Source organism: Canis lupus, chromosome 32 (assembly GCF_011100685.1).
Source record: "Canis lupus familiaris isolate Mischka breed German Shepherd chromosome 32, alternate assembly UU_Cfam_GSD_1.0, whole genome shotgun sequence".
NCBI classification, from domain to species: domain Eukaryota; kingdom Metazoa; phylum Chordata; class Mammalia; order Carnivora; family Canidae; genus Canis; species Canis lupus.
In genome coordinates, this window is record NC_049253.1 from 16,142,561 (window position 1) to 16,162,954 (window position 20,394).

The 20,394-nt window shown below is 38.8% G+C and overlaps 1 protein-coding gene across 1 annotated transcript in view; it reads left to right on the forward strand.

The window, feature by feature from the left end:
• SLC39A8 (solute carrier family 39 member 8) overlaps positions 1-14,006 on the forward strand; it is a 73,524-nt gene extending 59,518 nt beyond the window's left edge. The window contains exons 6-8 of the mRNA XM_038582022.1: positions 9,167-9,374; positions 9,569-9,753; positions 12,239-14,006. Coding sequence (XP_038437950.1) covers positions 9,167-9,374; positions 9,569-9,753; positions 12,239-12,388 — 543 coding nt within the window. The 3' untranslated portion in view covers positions 12,389-14,006. The remainder of the gene's footprint in view (positions 1-9,166; positions 9,375-9,568; positions 9,754-12,238) is intronic.
• The last annotated feature ends 6,388 nt before the right edge of the window (positions 14,007-20,394 follow it).

A 20,394-nucleotide genomic window follows, 5' to 3' on the forward strand; every position in this document is an offset into this window, starting at 1 on the left:
GTGTTTCCTCTGTGAGATTTCTCTTCATGTCTTTTGCCCATTTCATGATTGGATTGTTTGTTTCTTTGGTGTTGAGTTTAATAAGTTCTTTATAGATCTTGGATACTAGCCCTTTATTTGATACGTCATTTGCAAATACCTTCTCCCACTTTGTAGGGTGTCTTTTAGTTTTGTTGACTGTATCCTTTGCTGTGCAAAAGCTTCTTATCTTGATGAAGTCCCCATAGTTCATTTTTGCTTTTGTTTCTCTTGCCTTCATGGATGTATCTTGCAAGAAGTTACTGTGGCCAAATTCAAAAAGGGTGTTGCCTGTGTTCTCTAGGATTTTGATGGAATCTTGTCTCACACTTAGATCTTTCATCCATTTTGAGTTTCTCTTTGTGTATGGTGAAAGAGAGTGGTCTAGTTTCATTCTTCTGCATGTGGATGTCCAATTTTCCCAGCACCATTTATTGAAGAGACTGTCTTTTTTCCAGTGGATAGTCTTTCCTCCTTTGTCGAATATTAGTTGACCATAAAGTTGAGGGTTGACTTCTGGATTCTCTATTCTGTTCCATTGATCTATGCGTCTGTTTTTGTGCCAGTACCACACTGTCTTGATGACCACTGCTTTGTAGTACAACCTGAAATCTGGCATTGTGATGCCCCCAGATATGGTTTTCTTTTTTAAAATTCCCCTGGCTATTTGGGGTCTTTTCTGATTCCACACAAATCTTAAAATAAGTTGTTCCAACTCTCTGAAGAAAGTCCATGGTATTTTGATAGGGATTGCATTAAACGTGTAAATTGCCCTGGGTAACATTGACATTTTCACAATATTAATTCTGCCAATCCATAAGCATGGAATATTTTTCCATCTCTTTGTGTCTTCCTCAATTTCTTTCAGAAGTGTTCTATAGTTTTGAGGGTATAGATCCTTTACCTCTTTGGTTAGGTTTATTCCTAGGTATCTTATGCTTTTGGGTGCAATCGTAAATGGGATTGACTCCTTAATTTCTCTTTCTTCAGTCTCATTGTTAGTGTATAGAAATGCCACTGATTTCTGGGCATTGTTTTTTGTATCCTGCCACGCTACCAAATTGCTGTATGAGTTCTAGCAATCTTGGGGTGGAGTCTTTTGGGTTTTCTATGTAGAGTATCATGTCATTGGCAAAGAGGGAGAGTTTGACTTCTTCTTTGCCAATTTGAATGCCTTTTATTTCTTTTTGTTGTCTGATTGCTGAGGTTAGGACTTCTAGGACTATGTTGAATAGCAGTGGTGAGAGTGGACATCCCTGTCTTGTTCCTGATCTTAGGGGAAAGGCTCCCAGTGCTTCCCCATTGAGAATGATATTTGCTTCGGGCTTTTCATAGATGGCTTTTAAGATGTTGAGGAATGTTCCTTCTATCTGTACACTCTGAAGAGTTTTGATCAGGAATGGATGCTTTATTTTGTCAAATGCTTTCTCTGCATCTATTGAGAGGATCAGATGGTTTCTTGTTTTTTCTCTTGCTGATATGATGAATCACATTGACTGTTTTACAAGTGTTGAACCAGCCTTGCATCCTGGGGATAAATCCTACTTGGTCATGGTGAATAATCTTCTTAACGTATTGTTGTATCCTATTGGCTAGTATCTTATTGAGAATTTTTGCATCCATGTTCATCAGGGATATCGGTCTATAATTTTCCTTTTTGGTGGGGTCTTTGTCTGATTTTGGAATTAAGGTGATGCTGGCCTCATAGAACGAATTTGGAAGTACTCCATCTCTTTCTATCTTTCCGAATTGCTTTAGTAGAATAGGTATGGTTTCTTCTTTAAACGTTTGATAGAATTCCCCTGGGGAGCCATCTGGCCCTGGACTTTTGTGTCTTGGGAGCTTTTTGATGACTGTTTCAATTTCCCCCCTGGTTATTGGACCTAGGCAACTTTTTAGCACTCACCCACCAGTTAGTGTAGATCTATATCTCAGTCATTTCTTTTACACTACACCTAAAAGTTCTGCCCATGTGGAGAATTTTCCTTTAAGTTCCTTTAAGTATTTTAAGTTCATTGTGAGTACAGTTGTATAGCTAGCTGGAGCTGGCACGCTTACTGATGTCTCCACAGTTGACTGGCTTTAGGGAATACTCACGAAACCTTATTGTTGTTGAGGGAAAAGAAATGAAGCATTAGGTTCAGATACTATGGAAGTCTGAATCATCTGCCATTGCGATTTGCTTGTGTTTTCTAAAGCTGGTGTGAGTCTGTTCATTATATATAATTTAATAAAGGAATGCTGGTGTGAACAGCTGATTTTATGACTTGCTGGCCCAGATAACATCCAGTTCATGTTAGGCATGATGCCATGGCCACTTAATATCCCATGGGCACAAGATAAGTCTCTATAAGGACCCAGGAACAAGCAAGGCATGCCTTGAAAAAAGGAATAGTTAGTGGCAAAAGAGGAAATGGCTTTATTTTAACACCTTGGGGTTTGTACTGTGATTCTCTGATCAGGACTTGCTGAAGGTTTCTTTCAGCATCTCTGTCTGCCATAGACTCTTCTAATTCCACTGGGTCTGCTGGGTCATAAGAACCAAATGACAGGAAGGTTTGCAACATAGCCCAGACCTTGTAGAGCCTTTTCATGTTCTGGGCACTACTAAAAATTGCAGACCACTTATGAGTGACCAATATGCCATTTCCCCATACTTAAAATATATCTTAAAATATATGAAAAACCCAATTAAATTCCATTTGGGGGCTGCTTGTTATGGCCACTTCTAATACCAATGATTACATCATTTAGGATCCCAATAGAAAGCAGATGGAATGCTCAGAATAACTTAAGGAAAATATATGTATAAGGTGTGAGTGGGGTGTAAGAAGACCACAGGAACCAGTAATTGCAAGTTTTTGCCACTCCTGCCTGGACCCAAAAGGGTGGAGGGGAGAGAACAGTTACTAGAATCTGCAAAGAGAGTTGTCTTGAGATGAGCTGTGGCCTTCATCTGAAGGTCATAGACAGCCTTAGATGACTACACAAATGGGTATCAAAGAAATCAATACCTTGAATTCTCCCTCCTTTATCCTCTGAACTCCCTCTAGAGATTCCCCAGTGGTCAATCTCAAATGAGAACTAGAGGACAAAGAGCCTGCAGAGGTGGCTCATTCAGGACAGTAGAGTGAGAGAGTAGAGAGTTATTCTGGAAGGTTAGATAAGAGCTATTTATCACAGGTCTGGAGCTTGAATCCTGGCTGTTCCTTTCTGGATTATGAATTCTAGCAAGATGGAGAGTCTCTGATTTATGTTTCTGTCCTCAGTTCTTAGCACAGTTCCTGCCTACTATATAAAATAGGTGTTCAGTAAATAATTAAGTAGCCTAATCCCAATAGCTCCCATATGACTTTGAGCAAGCCATTTATATTCTTAGATTGTCATTTTCATCATCTTTAAAATAAGGATGCCAGTATCTGTTCTGTTTCACTCATGAGGATGTTGTAAAGGTCAAAAGAAAATGAGGACACTAACATATGCAAGTGCTTTGTAAACTGTGAAGTGCTGAGTATGCAAGACATTACTTTACATCTTTGAGATTCATTTTCTCCCATACCCAGTCAACTATCTGATTCATATAAACTTACCATGTCAGATTTCAATCTTCTCACAGTAGGTTTTACTTTCTCACTAATTAATCTCTTAGCTTTCATATACCTTGGACTCTTGTAGTTGAAAGTTCTATGGTTTTCTTCAAGAGTATATTTATGCTCAAGCTCAAGCACTTCTGTTGAGTTTTCCTTTTTTTTTTTTTTTTTTTGGTTAACAAGTCTCTGAACACTCACTTTTCTAAAGCTCTTTTTTTGGGGGTAGATTTTTCTCCCTTTTAAAAAAATAATCTTAATCAATGTGCTCCTAAATATATTCAAGGATCATATGTGAGGAATCTCTTGTCTTGCACACTTGTAGGCAGTTTTTGTTTTCTTTCCTGTAATAAATCCATGTTCATCTGTACTGTTAGGTAAAGTGATCTGTGGGAGATGGTAATAAACATTGATGGAGTACTTGGTGGCTTATAAAAATCTCATTTCATCATCACAACAATCTCTCTCATGAAATCAGTGATATATTCTCCATCCTACAGATAAGGAATTTGAAGTTAGATTCAAAGTGATTTTTTTTAAGGACTTTATTTTTTAAAGAACAGTTTTCAGCTCACAGAAAAATTGAAAAGAAAGTATAGAGATTTTCCATAGACTGTCTGCCTCCACACATGCATAGCCTTCCCTGTTATCAGCATCCCCTGTCAGGTCAGGACATTTGTTGCAATTGATGAACCTACACTTACACATGATAACCACCCAAAGTCCATAGTTGGCAGGTGACTCTTGATATTATATATTCCATGGGTTTGGAAAAATGTGTGATGACATATATTCATCAATGTAGTATCATGTAGAATATTTTCACTGCCCTAAAAATTCTATGCTCTGCCTATTCAACCCTCTTCTTCCCCCAATCCCTGGCAACCACTGATCTTATTGTCTCCATAGTTGTGCCTTTTCTATACTGTCAGATAGCTGGAATCATACAGCAGGTAGCCTTTACAGATTTGCTCCTTTCACTTAGTATTATGCATTTAAGATTCCTATGTCTTTTCACAACTTAATACCTCATTTTTTTGGGGGGGAGGTGTTAATATTACATGCACTACAGTCTATTCATTCATCTACTGAAGGATATTTTAGTTGCTTCCAAGTTCTAGCAGTTAGGAATAATGCTGCTATAAATATCTGTGTGCAAGATTTTTTGTAGACATAAGTTTTTAACTTCTTTGAAAGATACAAAGGAACATGATTGTTGGATCATTTGGAAAGTGTGCTTAATTTTATAAGAAACTGCCAAGCTGTCTTCCAAAGTAGCTGCACATCATGTCTAATGTACCATTAAACATAAGTTTTTAACTTCTTTGAGAGATACCAAGGAACACGATTGTTGGATCATATGGCAAGAGTATGTTTAGTTTAATATGAAATTACTTAGTTATCTTTCAAAGTAGCTGTACCATTCTGCAATCCCATCAGTAATGAATGAGAGTTCCCGTTGTTCCACATCCTTGCTAGTATTTGATGTTATCAGTGTTCCAGATTTTGGTGATCTTCATAGGTATACAGTGGTATCTAATTTTTGTTTTAATTTGTATTTTCCTATGATATATGCTGTGGAGCATCTTTTCATATGCTTATTTGCTATCTGTATTTTCTTTGGTAAATTGTCTGGTAAGGTCTTTGGTCCATTTTAAAATCATGTTTTTTTTTCTTATTGTTTAGTTTAAAGAGTTATTTGTATATTGTAATAGTTCTCTATCAGATGTATCTTTTGCAAGTATTTTCTCTCAGTCTGTGGCTTGTCTTCTCATTCTGTTGACATTGTCTTTGGAAGAGCAGAAGTTTTTAATTTTAATGAAGTTAAGGTTGTCAATTATTTCTTTTATGTGTTGTGCTTTTGGTGTATCTAAAAATTCATCACCCTATTCAAGGTTGTCTACGTTTTCTTCTATGTTATTTTCAAAGAGTTTTATAGTTTTAACTTTGCATTTAGGTCTGTGACCCATTTTGAGTTAATTTTTTGTGAAGGGCTAAGATGTTAAGAGCCTTGCTGATGATTATACAGTAGTTGCTATCAGAGCCAAGCTAGAACTTGGTTCTCCTGGGCTTCAGACCTAAGTTCTTTTCACTAGATTAAGTTGCCTCATCATGGCTGAGGTTAGAAATAGCCTAAAAAAAAAAAAGAAAAGAAATATCCTCAAGTGTACAGAAGCAAGCAAGCAAGCAATGACAACAGCAAACAAAAATAAAGGAGAGAGAAGAATACTCACTAACTTAACTAGAGGGATTTAAATTTAGTGTTTTCTTTGCTCAGTGGCTCAGTACCAGGTAGATTAAAAACAACTCCTTTGTGAATGTCTGTCTACTTATGTTTGTTACAAAAGTATTAAAAATGTATGGCTGTTAACCTATCCAACAGTGTCATTTGACACATAAACTTACAGAGCATAAGAAATATAGTTAATAATATCTGTACTTAGAGGTAAGAGAATCATGACTGATGTATTAATTTAATTTCTTTTTCAGAATTAAAGGAGTTTGTATACAGACTGTATGTAATATCAGGTAGTCAAGATTTGATCTTTTAATCTTTTCTGTAAATCCTCACAAGTAAATAAAGACATTATAACTATTTGTTTAGGTAAACCAAGTTGGAAGACGAAAACAAATGATCTTATTAAGTGTCTCTTGGCAGTAAGTTTTCGCAAAGCCAAGGTCTCTTCTACCGCTTTTCTCATGACCACTTTTGTTTCTTCTTTGGGAGCTATTGCTTCTGGCTCTGGGGCATCTCTTACCCAAGTCACCCATATGACCAAATTATGATTGTTTATTATGTTGCCCATTTAAGATGTATCAATTGTTAAATTAATTAAATAATGAGGCCATTAGGCTGGGGTGGCTCTAATGCCTTGGCAGCCTATATAAAGAAACCAAAATCTAAACCTGTAAATGTCTCAAGGCTATGAAATTGAAACCTAAAGACAATTGGTCACAAAAAGCCAACTGGGCTTTAAGTTAGAGCCAATCAATAATTTTCTTTCTTTGCTTCTGCCTTTTCTCTGTGAAAGTCTCTCCTTGAGCTTTTGTTGATTGAGTGCTCCTAACCACATCCGGTTTGACACTGCCCAATTTGAATCAATTTTTGTTCAAATAAATCTCCTAAAGTTTTAAATTTACCTCAGTTCATCCTTTAACACTGTAAAGTAAAAACACCACATTTGAAGACCAGATGGAATTCTTATGCTGCTGAGATTTACCTTTAAAATAAAAGAAAATTGAACACTTATTCCAACATTGCTTCAAGTGTTGAGAAGGGGGTATTCTCCTTGTGAATTGCCTTAAGAGCCTATTTCAACAAGAAGTGTCTCCTCACCCCCATAAATTCAGAGTAGGAAAACAGTTAGTAAAAATTGTCCACTTATTCCTTTTTCATCCCTGAGTAAGTTCACCAACATTTTGTAGTTTCCTCAACTCTAAAATGATAACAGTAATCCTTAATTCACAGAGTTGTTCTAAAGGAATTAAATATCTCAAGTGCTTAGAGCAATGCCTGCACATGATAGATACTATATGCCTTTATTTTGTCTCTTTCTGCTACTACTACACCACTGCTGCTACAAGTAACAATCCCTCCTCCTTCCATGTTAATTTAAGAATTTAGTGGCTCCAAATGACTTTTGGCTGTGTCTACAAACAAAAACATTCCCCAAGGATGAAGATTTGCCACTAATGACACAGTGAAAAGATGTATTGCAGGATCTAGTTAGTTCTGAAAGAGCAGTCCCCAAAGCAACTGAAGCGACATTGGGATAAATCTAAAACCTCTCAGATGATGACTTGGAAGGCAGCCCTTCTCGGCCGGATGTATACTGAACATTTTAAAAATAGTCAGTCATATACTTTACATCTTGTTTCTCCAATATAAATATACTTCTGGAAGATAGAAGTTGTATTTTCCACTTCTGTGCACTCCCCATAGCATCCAGCACAGTGTTTTACAAATTTCAGATGCTCAATAAATATGTTGATTAGCTGTTGAGGTAGAGTCGAGGGGAGGAGAATTAGGAATAAAATGTTCTCCAGTTAATTGCAAATTGCTTCCCTACTTAAAAATAAATTTGCATTTTATCATCTTTTTCTACAGTTTCTGGAAAATGCTTTAGTTGGCATTTGGTATTTGATTTTATACCATTTTGTAAATTTTATGGAAATCTAAATTTTTATAAGGGATTTTCTGTTTTTATTATTGTTTCAAAATAGAAAGAGGTGTTAGTGCAAAGGCAGGCCTGTTCCAATCACAGTTCATGAAATTTGTTAAGAGAATCATGGAAATTTAGAGCTTATAGGGAACACATTGTTACAGCTTAATTATCCGACACATTACTTGGAACACAATGGAAACTTAATAAGTCATTAAAAAATAAATGAATTATTTAGCACATTATCTTCATTTCTTCATAATTGAAGAAACTGAGACCCAGATAACCTACTCAGATGACATAGGAGGGATTACAGTAAATGTTCTTTATGTCATTGTGCTTGATTATTTATTTATTTATTTATTTATTTATTTATTTATTTATTTATTTATTTATTTATTTATGAGATACAGAGAGAGGCAGAGACATAGGCAAAGGTGGAAGCAGGGTCCTCACAGGGAGCCTGATGTGGGACTCGATCCCAGACCTGGGATCACACCCTGAGCCAAAGGCAGACACTCAACTGTTGAGCCACCCAGGTGTCCCTGTTATTGTGTTTTAAATTTGGATTTCACATGTACATTGTAACATGGAAAATGACTTTAAATTTAGTCTTTGAAAAAATTCCTTCGTTTTAATGTATGCAAATGAATCAGATTCTTAGGGTAGTACTGTTACTTTTTAGGAAGGTGATAGTAAGTATTTTTCATATAAATCAAAAGGATTTTTTTTAATTTTTATTTATTTATGATAGTCACACAGAGAGAGAGAGAGAAAGAGAGGCAGAGACATAGGCAGAGGGAGAAGCAGGCTCCATGCACCGGGAGCCCGACGTGGGATTCGATCCCGGGTCTCCAGGATCGCGCCCCGGGCCAAAGGCAGGCGCTAAACCGCTGTGCCACCCAGGGATCCCTCGAAAGGATTTTAAAAGAGGAACTAGAGTAAAATGTCTTTTGAATGGCTTGTTCAAAGCCTGTCAACCTATTCATTTCTTTTCTCCCTACCATAAATTTTTGTTGTTTTTGTGTTCGTTGTTGTTTTATTGTTATAAATAATTAGGAGTTCTTAACCACTATGAAAGATTCTCTGTTGGAACCATTGGTCTTTCTTAATATATATCTCCTACTTCTGTGTATCTGTTCATTGAAAATCTACCTCTTAGACTTTCAAGAAATGTCGGTTATTGGGGTGCCTGGGTGGCTCAGTGGTTTTGGCATAGGATTCTTGATTTCTGCTCAGGTAATGATTTCCTGGTAGTGAGATCGAGCCCCATGTCAGGATCTGGGTCTGGATCCTGCTTGAGATTCTCTCTCTCTGCTCCTCCCCTCAGCTCACGCAAAGACACTCTCAAGATAAAAAAAATGTTATTTTGTTGGTTGATTTTCTCTTATTTTACAGGATGGAAAAATGGAGTCAAGTTCATGTACCTGTTTGAAGGGACCCAAACTGTCCAAAATAGGGACAATTGCCTGGATGATAACGCTCAGTGATGCCCTCCACAATTTCATCGATGGCCTGGCGATTGGGGCTTCCTGCACCTTGTCTCTTCTTCAGGGACTCAGTACTTCTATAGCAATTCTGTGTGAAGAATTTCCTCATGAGTTAGGTAAGAGGCTCTGTTCACACAGTAGAAGTCAGTCACTTCTTGGTTTTGGTGGAGTGAGACATTTTAGGCGGCGCACTCTTAAAAATACCATTGGTGCATCACAATGAAGGAGCCCCTGTTGGACATTGATGCTTGTCTTTCCTCATCCAAAAAATAGCAAAAACTACTCACTTGATACTTTTTTCTTTTTCTAGGGGACTTTGTGATCCTACTCAGTGCAGGAATGAGCACTCGGCAAGCTCTGTTATTCAATTTCCTTTCGGCATGTTCCTGCTACGTTGGGCTAGCTTTTGGCATTTTGGTGGGCAACAATTTTGCTCCAAATATTATATTTGCCCTTGCTGGGGGCATGTTCCTCTATATTTCTCTGGCAGATATGGTAAGAAATTTTAATATTTTATTTTAATTTAAAATTTAGAAATAAACATCTGTGTTATGAGCTAAGGGTAAACTTCCACTTTCATATGTGAAAATTCTGTTGTAATTTAAAACATTCCTGGTTCAAGAGATCAACTCTTCTTGTACTAACAGTAATTCCAAAGTAGATTCTCACTGATCTTTTGATCTATGATCTTATTGATAAAAAAATGAAATGATTTACTTTTGCTGAAGTAGAGATATTTTCATAGGTTTTTTGCCTAGTGGGAGGTAAACCTTGCATTCTACTATAGTGTGTCCGCATGGGACCTTACCCCCTCTTTTGTGAGGATGTCACATCTAGAAAGGGATAACTTGTTAAATAGCATTTTGTTATTTCAAAGTTCTTTAAAATTTTTATAAAAAATTTATTTGAGAGCAAGAGTGTGTGTGCGCGAATGTGAATGGGGGAGGGGCAGAGGGAGAAGCAGAGTCCCCACGCAGCAGAGAGCCAGAAGTGGGCCTGGATCCCAGGATGCTGGGACCATGACCTGAGCCAAAGGCAGACACTTAACCCACTGAGCCACCCTAGTGGCCTGTTATTTCAAAGTTCTGAACAGTGAGAGCCTTTTGGGCTAAACTAGGGCTGGTAAATTGAACTAACAACATTGACTTGGGTTGGTATGTATTTGTATCTATGTTTATGTCTGTGCTGTGTCTATGTCTTTATCTATGTCACTGTGTATATGTGTGTGTGTGTAAGAGAGAATATCAGTGTTTCTGTGCGTTTTCAAATGAATCATGGACAGCTTTCTACAAAATGAAAATGTGCCACATATATGTAAATCAAGGAACATTTCCTTTGCATTTGGAACTGAATAAGTACTACATACATAATTTAATAAGTTAACTTCTTTCAAATGCATTCTTAGCTCCAAATGATAACTGTCTAGCTCTGGTCTTAGCTCTTTGCAAGCCCTTATCAGAGCAAGCACTTCATCTCTTGGCACTGTCACTGCATTTATATTTTTCTTCACAGAACTAATGTCTCATACTGTATCTATGCTAGGGCATCACTCGTTTCTCTGTTATAAGAATGGAATCTATTAGAATTGTTCAGTTTAAGGAAATAATACTAATAAATGATGCCTTATGTCCTTATAGCAGTTTTGGTTTTTTTTTTCAGAATAGTTTCATAACTTTCACTCACTTTATCCTGCTAATGAGTTTCTTAAATCAGGCACATGGATTGACTGGATTCTGGAGACATCTTGAATGCTTTGGTACAATGTGCCATTGTATATGTAGCAAATCATTTTGGAATATGTTTTAAAAAGCTGGCATCGGGCAGCCCTGGTGGCTCAGCGGTTTAGTGCCGCCTTCAGCCCAGGGCCTGAGACCCAGGATGGAGTCCCATGTCGGGCTCCCTGCATGGAGCCTGCTTCTCCCTCTGCCTGTGTCTCTGCCTCTCTCTCTCTCTCTCTCTTTCTCTGTCTCTCATGAATAAATAAATAAAATCTTTAAAAAAAATAAAAAGCTGGCATTTACAGATCTTATGCAGCTTTTTTAGTAGAGTATATTTGCTGAGTGAGGGTAGATTTTAAGTACAGAACTTGGAGTTTTAATTGCTTTCACTATAATGAGATTGTTATAACCTTCAATTCTAGAATAGCACATAAAAACTGTAAGATTTTGTGAGGGGTAGTGCAAGTAGAAGGAAACAAATTGAAGAGAACAGAAATTAAGTATATAGTGATTTCTAAAAATTTACTTAATCAGCTACTATAGATTGACATTTCTGTGCCTGGCCTGGAATTTGTAAGGCAGTTGAGACACTGGAGTGAGGAAAGGAGCCACGGTCTCTGCATCTGGGGGGCATTCTGTCTTTAAAGAGAGGAAACTGGAAATTCAATGAACAAAGTCACACACCATGACTAAATAAATACAAGTAAAAAAAAAAAATCTGTGAGCTAAGAGGAAAAGCAATATATGTGGTGAGACATGATATTAGGGGGATTTATTATAAATTAGGAGGGGCTCAGGGAAGCCTTGCTAGAAAGTATGATTTAAACTGAAACCTCAAGGGTGTAGCTCACTGGAAAATTGGAGGGGGAAGAGTTCAGAGAGCAGTTTGGGTGGGTGTGAAGATTGTGACAGGGGAAAGTAGGTGGGTACATCTGAGGTCCTGAAAGAATGGTGTGGATGGAGCATAGAGAGTAAGGGGGGGCTGAGAGAGAGAGAGAGCCAGATGGACAAAGGAAAACAGGACCATTAAAATGAGGTAAGTACCATCCCACTGATTCACTCTCTTAGGGAACACTATTTCCATACTTTTATTCCTGTTAGTGTCTGATAGGGCTAGATGTCCCTTTTATGCTATCTCTACTAAAGCTTAAACGTCTGAATTAAATCCTCACCCCCCTCCGCGAAAAATCTCTAGGCCACTGTTTTACATTTTACCACCAGATGGCAACAGTTATCTAACAATCTCTCTCTCTCTTTCCCAGTTTCCAGAGATGAACGATATGCTCAGAGAAAAGATAACTGGAAGAAAAACCGATTTTACTTACTTCATGATTCAGAATGCTGGAATGTTAACTGGATTCACAGCCATTCTTCTCATTACCTTGTATGCAGGAGAAATTGAATTGGAGTAACAGCAAATGAAAGATGGTGTTTTTAATGAAGGCATTTAATAAATAAAAACATCTCCAAAGGGATTTTTAAGCTGATCCTATTTAGTTAAAAGATAATTTTATTTTCAACTGTAGGTCAAGAAAACTGATTATTGGTTTTAGATCTGTGAAGTAAGCCATTGTTTGTTGTTAAAAATGCTTCAAAGGGTTTTCAGTTCCAGTCTGAGAAAGGCTGGTATAGGAGATCTTTGGTCAATACCCACTTCTTCATGTGTCATGCATTCTACAATCATTTAGACACCCAGACCCAGAGATGAATACAACCTTTGTAACCTATTGTATAAGCCTTTAAACCTCTGTGGCAGGCTCAAAAGCTCAGGCAGTTTCAGAGTGGTTTTCTTTTGGCCAATTTGTTCCAGTGCTTTCATTAACATGTGGAAGAGAATCGACATGCATATAACACAGATATAAATGATTCCAAGGCCTTAATGAGCCTAGGGAAGAAAGATTGCTCACAGCTTTTCTTTGTTTTATATACCAGTTAGAGACCTGCAGGATTGTTTTAAAACCCATCCTAAAATAATATGAATTCTGAAACCAGTAAAATTTTGTTAGCCCTACTAAGTTCAGACTTGGTCTCACACTTCATCTCTAAGTGGGAGCTCTAGTGGATCCTGCACAAATCCGGAATTGCTTTTTTTATGACTTAGGTTGTAATTATACCATAACACCTGGGCCGCTCGGCTTCAGAATACCATGTGTCTGCCTATGAAGGGAAAGACTCCGTGGGTTTGGAGAAAGAAAATGAATGTAATTTTAAGCAATTTACTTTTAAAAATAAACACGATTATTTAGCAGAGGATGTTTTAAATAAATGCAAAATAACAGATGGACTGCTATATCAAGGGCTGATTAACTAGAAGACACATTGCTTATGGGTGATTGAGAGCAATCAGAAAAGACTTCTGTGTTCAATCTACATTTTTCCTGTATGGCATACCTTGAAAAAATTTCCACGTACCATGGTTATGTCTGTACCTATTTTAGGTGATAGGGCCTGTTTGCTCCGTTAGCAGCTATAGAAAGTTGGTCTGCAATTAAACATCCTAACCCCAATTCACACTCCCACGTCACTTCAGGAGAGATGATTGACAGTGAGGAAAGTGATGGATAAAGGGCAACAATGATCTCAGGAATCCCATTTGCTCACAGACCATACAGTGGTGTCACACAGCAATAATGCAGATTAGATCAATATTTAACATATCTGTTAATGTAGATTTCACTTTATGACTGACAATTAAAAAAAAAAAATCTTCTTTGACCAAATAGTAAACACCGCTGAAGCCATCCATTGTCTCCTTCGTTGTTCATTTTAATATGTATCTTTTTGAGTGACTTCCAGGTATTTGGCATTACAGGGAGAGAGATAAGTAGGAAATTGGTGATGTGTTTATTGCAAAGATATTCAGCAAAATAAATACTGTAAAGATTAATCAGTAAACATAGAATCTATTTTTATCATCTAATCTTTTTACATTCAGTCTTAAGAAATAATCTTTACCTTTTTAAAGCACAGATTGTATGTCTGAGTTAAGAAACTATTTACGTGATATTAAAACAAGATAGTTTAACAAACTCTCATTCGGTGTAGATCATTGTGTGTGGGGGCTCTCTGGGTGCTTCATAGTACTCTCTCCACCTGTTGATTTTTTGGTCATTGCCCTCAACTATGAGGAAAACAGAGGTGATAGGACATGAAGGCCCAAAAAGCAAAAAGCAAAAAGAAAATAGCCTCTTATTGGAGGTTATGGTTGTGGGTAGAAGCTAGGATATGGAAAGCCATGATTATACTTAAATTATCCTAGATAACAATTCAAAAAATCAGTTGACATATACTGAGGCATGCATTAAACCAGTTAAATATTCCTTAATTTGAAACTTTAAAGATTCAACTCTGACACACCAAAAATTATTTGAATGCATTACATTTTGTGTTATGTACTTTCATTTTTTTATTATTGAACTTTCACAAAAGCCTACTGATAGCTGGCAGTTTTGTTTTTGTTTTTGTTTTTGTTGTTTTTTTAGCTGGCAGTTTTTTGAGTATTGAATTAGACCCTGTCTTTATCCGTCCAGGCTACCACAGACTGGGGGGCTTAAAAACAACAGAAATTTGTTTCTCACAGTTCGGGAGGCTGGAAGTTCAAGATCAAGGCACTGGCAGATTTACTTCATGGACAGCATCTTTCTTGTTGTGGCAGAAGGGTAAGGGAACTCTCTGGACCCTCTTTTAAAAGCACTAATCCCATTCATGTGGGTTTCACCTAAGGACTTAAGCACCTTCTCTGAATCCCCCCTCTCCTAATATCATAATCTTTGGGGTTAGGATTTCAGCATAAAGACTTGGGGGACATAGCTGGCCCCTATCACCATGCTGACCGCCCCCTGCCCCGCCCCCGAGACCCGAGGCTTACAATGTGTTATTCTTGTGCTCATGGGTCTGCAGGTGAGGTTTGGCTGATATAGCCTGGGCTCTGCTGGGTGGCTCCGCTTCAGGCTGGGGGTCATCTATGTGGAGCCACTATAGTGGGAAGTGCTACAGTCATGTGGTCAAAGGGCACAGGTGAGCAGTTCTAGTACAGAAGAGTGGAGAAATACAGTTTCAACTTACCTAGGTAGTCTCCAGAGACTATTATGTTACCTAGTAAAAAATAACTCTCATATCAATAATAATCCACCCACAGCTTCCAGAATTACTTCGTTTGAACTCTAATATTTATCCTTATTCCTTTTTTAAAAGATTTCATTATTTATTTATTCATGAGAGACACAGAGAGAGGGGCAGAGACGTAGGCAGAGGGAGAAGCAGGCTTCCTGCGGGGAGCCCAATGCCAGACTCAATCCCAGGACCCCAGGGTCATGACCTGAGCCAAAGGCAGGCACTCAACCACTGAGCCACCCAGGCATCACTATCCTTACTCCTTTTATAAGAATATTATTTCCTTTCCTTTACTAGTACGTCATTGTGTGCAATATAGCACTGCTTTACCCCAAGTCAGGATAATTTATTTTTCTTCGGTTTGTGAGTCTCACCCTGCACGTTCATTTCTATGGCAGTTGCTTAGCATAGCCAACACAGAAGTCCAGTTGTATAACCATCCCTCAGTGGCATTTTATAATGATCTTGAGATGCTTGGTAAACCCTGCCATGTCTACAAGGGTTTCTTTAACCAGAGCTCAAATTTTTTAAAAATGAATTAATTGAGAAGAACCAAAACAGCACTAGGAGTTTACCAGATAATTAGCATGAGTGTGTTATCAGAACTAGTTCCTCATGGCCTGTGCCAGGGGAAGAACTGCTGGTCTACTCTCCATGCTCTGATTGGCATTGATTTCCTTTGGGTCTCACTTTAGTTTTTATCAGTGGGCTACCATGATTTCCAGACTTTCTTTGTGTTTGGTCTATTAGAGTTCTTAACCTTGCAATAAATAAGTTCCCTAACATTGATGTTGCTACAGCTGCTTTCTCACTGACACTTTGCCTTCTCCCAGCTGTAGGTTGCAATAGCAGTGTTAGATTGCATTTCCTTTAGCTGCCTTTCTGTGATGACTATGCACAAGGCATGCTCTCATGGCTATTCAACTTCCTATGCTGGAGGCTTCCAGCTTCCCTATGTCTCATAAGCAATGAGTTTACCAGTAAGACTGCAGGCAAGCCAAGGCAACAGGATGAATTAAAAACTTGAATACATGTTCTGTTAATTCTTAAGATGTGCATTTCCCCCCATATTTTAACATTTCCAAATGATATGCTGCTCTCACTGGCAACCAGATGGCATTGTTGAGATAGTTATAGTTGAGTGAAAATGAAAGTCATCTGTTGGGATCTGGTAAGGCCAAGAAAATGCCAGTATCACTGTGTTTAGGATTTGGTGGTATATGATGATAGGCGCCTAAACATGTCAGGTTTACTTTCCTTCTTACAAAAGAATGTTGCTGCAGCAGTGCAGGGCTGGCTGGCATGGCAGTTTCTTAGTCATTGGGAATCCGTTCTGTCATTTGTGGCTTCTGAGTTCAAGATAATTTCATGTTCTTAGATATTTGCTAGAGAAATCCAGTCTTAAAATCTAATTCCACATGGCGGAAGGGAGGAATGGGTAGAAAACAAAAATTCACACCCATCTCTTCATTCCCCATAAAGGAGCTTTCTCAGAAAGAACATACACCAATCTCTACTTACATTCACTGGTCAGAGTTAGTCATATGGCCACACCAACTTGCAGGAGAAGCTGGGAAATGTTGCTTCTAGCTAGATACACTACCACCAATAAAATCAGGATAATGTTACTAAGAAGAAGTGAAGAATGGAATTGGGTAGACTAGTGGCCCTCTCAGGTATACACAGATTTGTGTCTGGTTCACTGGGGGAACTTATTATTCTAGATGGTTCTGGAATGGGCAGTTCAGGGAACTGCTTCTTTTAGGGATTCTCATGATTACTTTCAGACTAATTCCTTGCCACGTTGACTATTTTAATTATACTGACCCACTTGACCGGTCTTATCTTCAAACAGTATTGTTCATAAACATTTTTACTTCCTTTTATAGTCCCTCTATCTTGGTCTGTTGTGAGTACTACTGTACCTTGAAGACATCTCATGTTTTTTTATAGGATGGTCTAAATTCGAAGGAAACTGAAATAAAACTCTTTTCCTATGGACTTTGATCTTTCTGTTTAAAACTCTTCTGCTCACTAGGCTTATATCCAGAACTATGAAACTAAGTACTATTAGCAGATTTTGGCAGAAATAACATTTAAAAATCATTTATCCCCCAGCTGGATCATCACAGCTATTTAGCATAAGCAAAGCTGAGTCAAAAATGTTATTTTTTTACCTGATTTTGTAGGTAATTAGATGGGCCACTGGAGACATCAAATCTCAAGGTCATTTAGCTTGCGTGTGCATGGCAAGATTACCAAAGAGTGTTGCTGATGGTAGGGTTTGCATGAGTTAAGCTTTATATGATAGCTTAATTCCTACTGCAGTGATCACATATGTCATCCCCACAATCCTGTAGACCAATCTGTGGTAAAACCCCAGTAAGGCAACAAGTGGAAAATTTATGACCATGTTCATGGTCACCAAAGGGATATTTGATCAGGTGTCATGGGAAAGAAAAATAAAGATATAAAATTATGAGTTACAGGCAAAGTCTCTTAGGAAGATTTCAAGTCAGGAATGGTTCCCTCCCTCAAAAAGCTGAGGAAGTGCATAAAACCTCTCTCATTCTATATTTTGGGGCAGACTCCACCAGCATGCCCTACAGGATCCTCGGTGGGAGCTCGCTGCAGTCAGGATAGACAGGGTGAACTGGTGTCTGACTCCCCCCCAGGAAACAGAGGCTGAGAGTTTCCTGGTAAGTGGCTCTGGAGGTCAAGTGGGGAGAGTTGCTGCTGCATTTGGCTAGACCTTCAGAACTAGAGTTCTTTGGACAAAGGATACATGAATATTTCCTTCACCTACTATGAGCCATGTGGTGGGTAAGAGGTCTGTCTGGTTTGGAACAATTTCAAGTCATGTGTAAGAGGGATACTATTCTGAGGACAGAGAAGGTGAGTACTGGGTGGACTTCCAGAAACTCAAGGACTTAGGTGGTGCAGGTGGAGAACTAGAAAATATCTTTGGGAAGGAGCCTCTCTGAAGCATCCTAAAAGTGTCAGTAAGAGAAAGAAAATTAGCCTTTAGCACCTATCAGTCCAGGTGACATGAAGCCACACTTTGTATCCATCAAATAAGAACTTTCTATGACTCTTTTTCTCTCCCCCATCCAAGCAGGATGGGGGAGAGAAAACTCTGGAGGGGCCAGAAGCCACAATCCGCAAACATGGGGAGTAAAAGAGATAAAAGACGAGGACTTTTTCCCACATGCCTTGTCTTTGAATAAAGATGGAAGTACTGATTGGTATATTGGACTAGATACTTTTTTTTTTAAAGAGAAATATTTATTTATTTATTTATTTATTTATTTATTTATTTATTTATTTATGAGATTTTATTTATGTATTCATGAGTGACACAGAGAAAGGCAGGGACACAAGCAGAGAGAGAAGCAGACTCCATGCAGGAAGCCCGACGCGGGACTCGATCCCGGGTCTCCAGGATCACACCCTGGGCTGAAGGCGGCGCTAAACCCCTGAGCCACCCGAGCTGCCTGATACTTTCTTTTTTAAAAAAAGATTTATTTATTTATCCATGAGAAACACACACAGAGAGGCAGAGACATAGGCAGAGGGAGAAGCAGGCTCCCTACGGGGACCCTGATGTGGGACTTCATCCCTGAACTTGGGATCACGCCCTGAGCCGAAGGCAGATGCTCAACTGCTGGGTCACCCAGGTGCCCGAAGGTTTTGTTATTTTAAAGAACATATCTGTTTCAAGATTTTAAAGAAAAAAGTTGTTTCAAGCTTCATGTACAATAAGACTTCATTTGGCTCCTTTGTTCTGATTAATTTCTCCTCTTTCCCTCTGATCTACAGTTGGGGGATATGGACTCCTGTCAGTGATAGGACGCTCAACCACTGAGCCACCCAGGCGTCCCTGGACTGGATACTTTCTATAATTGACCTGGGACTATGTGATTGTAGGATTTGTCCCCCCAAGTCCTGTGTCAGAACAGTCATTTTGCTAGCCTCAGTTTCACCCAGGGGTAGAAGGACTGCCCCGGTCCCAGGCCCCAGACCCCAGGCAGGTGGGGAATAAAATCAAAGTTGTTTTTGGTTCACCCTGTGTGAACTGCATGTCAGTATACTGATTATATATGCGTTTTAAAAATTAGTACTCGCAACCATTCTGGGAAATGGGTTCTATTTTTAATAGCAGGCCGAGCTGGAGCTGAGAGCTTGCAGAGGGACATGGTGTCTGGTTGGGTGTATGGTTGGGGTACAGCATGACCGAAGTCCTGTCAGCCACACTGCTGAACTGAACAGTAGGAGAGCCCCTTCCTCCTGGCAGTAACCCCCAGGGCCTTCTCCTGAGAGCTCAGTACGGTGCTCCCTGCGCAGGAGAGGTGTGTAAAGAATTCTGTCCATCTGGGCAGAGCAAGTACGAAGGGTGAATGTGGAGCTGAGGGGTCATAAATTGGTAAGTGGCACGGGGGGTTATGACCCAAATGACATTGCTTTGTGATGATGGAACTTTGTGCATTTGCTATGTTGGGGACATACACTTTTCAACTGTACAGGAAGGAGATCCACTCTCCACACTTCTCTATCCTGCTATTTGTCTCAGAGGACCGACTTGTATGGCCATCAGAGGGCTTAGTCCATGGGGAACTTCAATAGGACATCAGAGGGAGAGAGGAGCATGAGGCTAGGGTATCAATTTCCTTGACTGTCTTTCCACTGGGTTCCCTCAGGTTGTTTGTGTTAGGTAACTTATGGGCAGCTCCTCTCTGGAAAGTCTCCAGAGCAGAGCTTCTTACATTATCCAAAATGAAGGTAAGTAAGATTTGTTTTTCTTATTTCCAGTTTGTGGCAGGTTGGTACTTTTGTAAATAGAGTGCAAAAGAATTACCAGAAAAATGAAGTAAAGCTTAAAATAAAGAAATAGATAATCCACACTATTTTTATTATTAGATACAAGAGATCTATGATTATTCTATCAAATTGCTATCGAAATTTACTTTCAGTTTCTGGACCTACCTCATGGAACAGCTACTGGGCTAGCACCAGTCTGTGGATTTCCCTCCTTTGCTCCTTTGCTTCTTGCAAACACCCTCCCTGTGCCCTTGACAGCTGGGATACTCTAAGCCCCAGGTTCACAGAGAAGGGCGGGTCCCTAAGTTCCACTTGTATATTTGCAATTAAACCTTTGTTAAATAAATGAACCCACCTCACCTTATCCTACCTTAGGTGGCCTTATTTCTCCTGTTGTGATTCCATTTGTTTCCTGTTGTGATTATGACTGATAAGCAGGAAATGTCTTAGCCCAGAAGAGGAGACTGCTCTGTGAATCAGGGGGGAG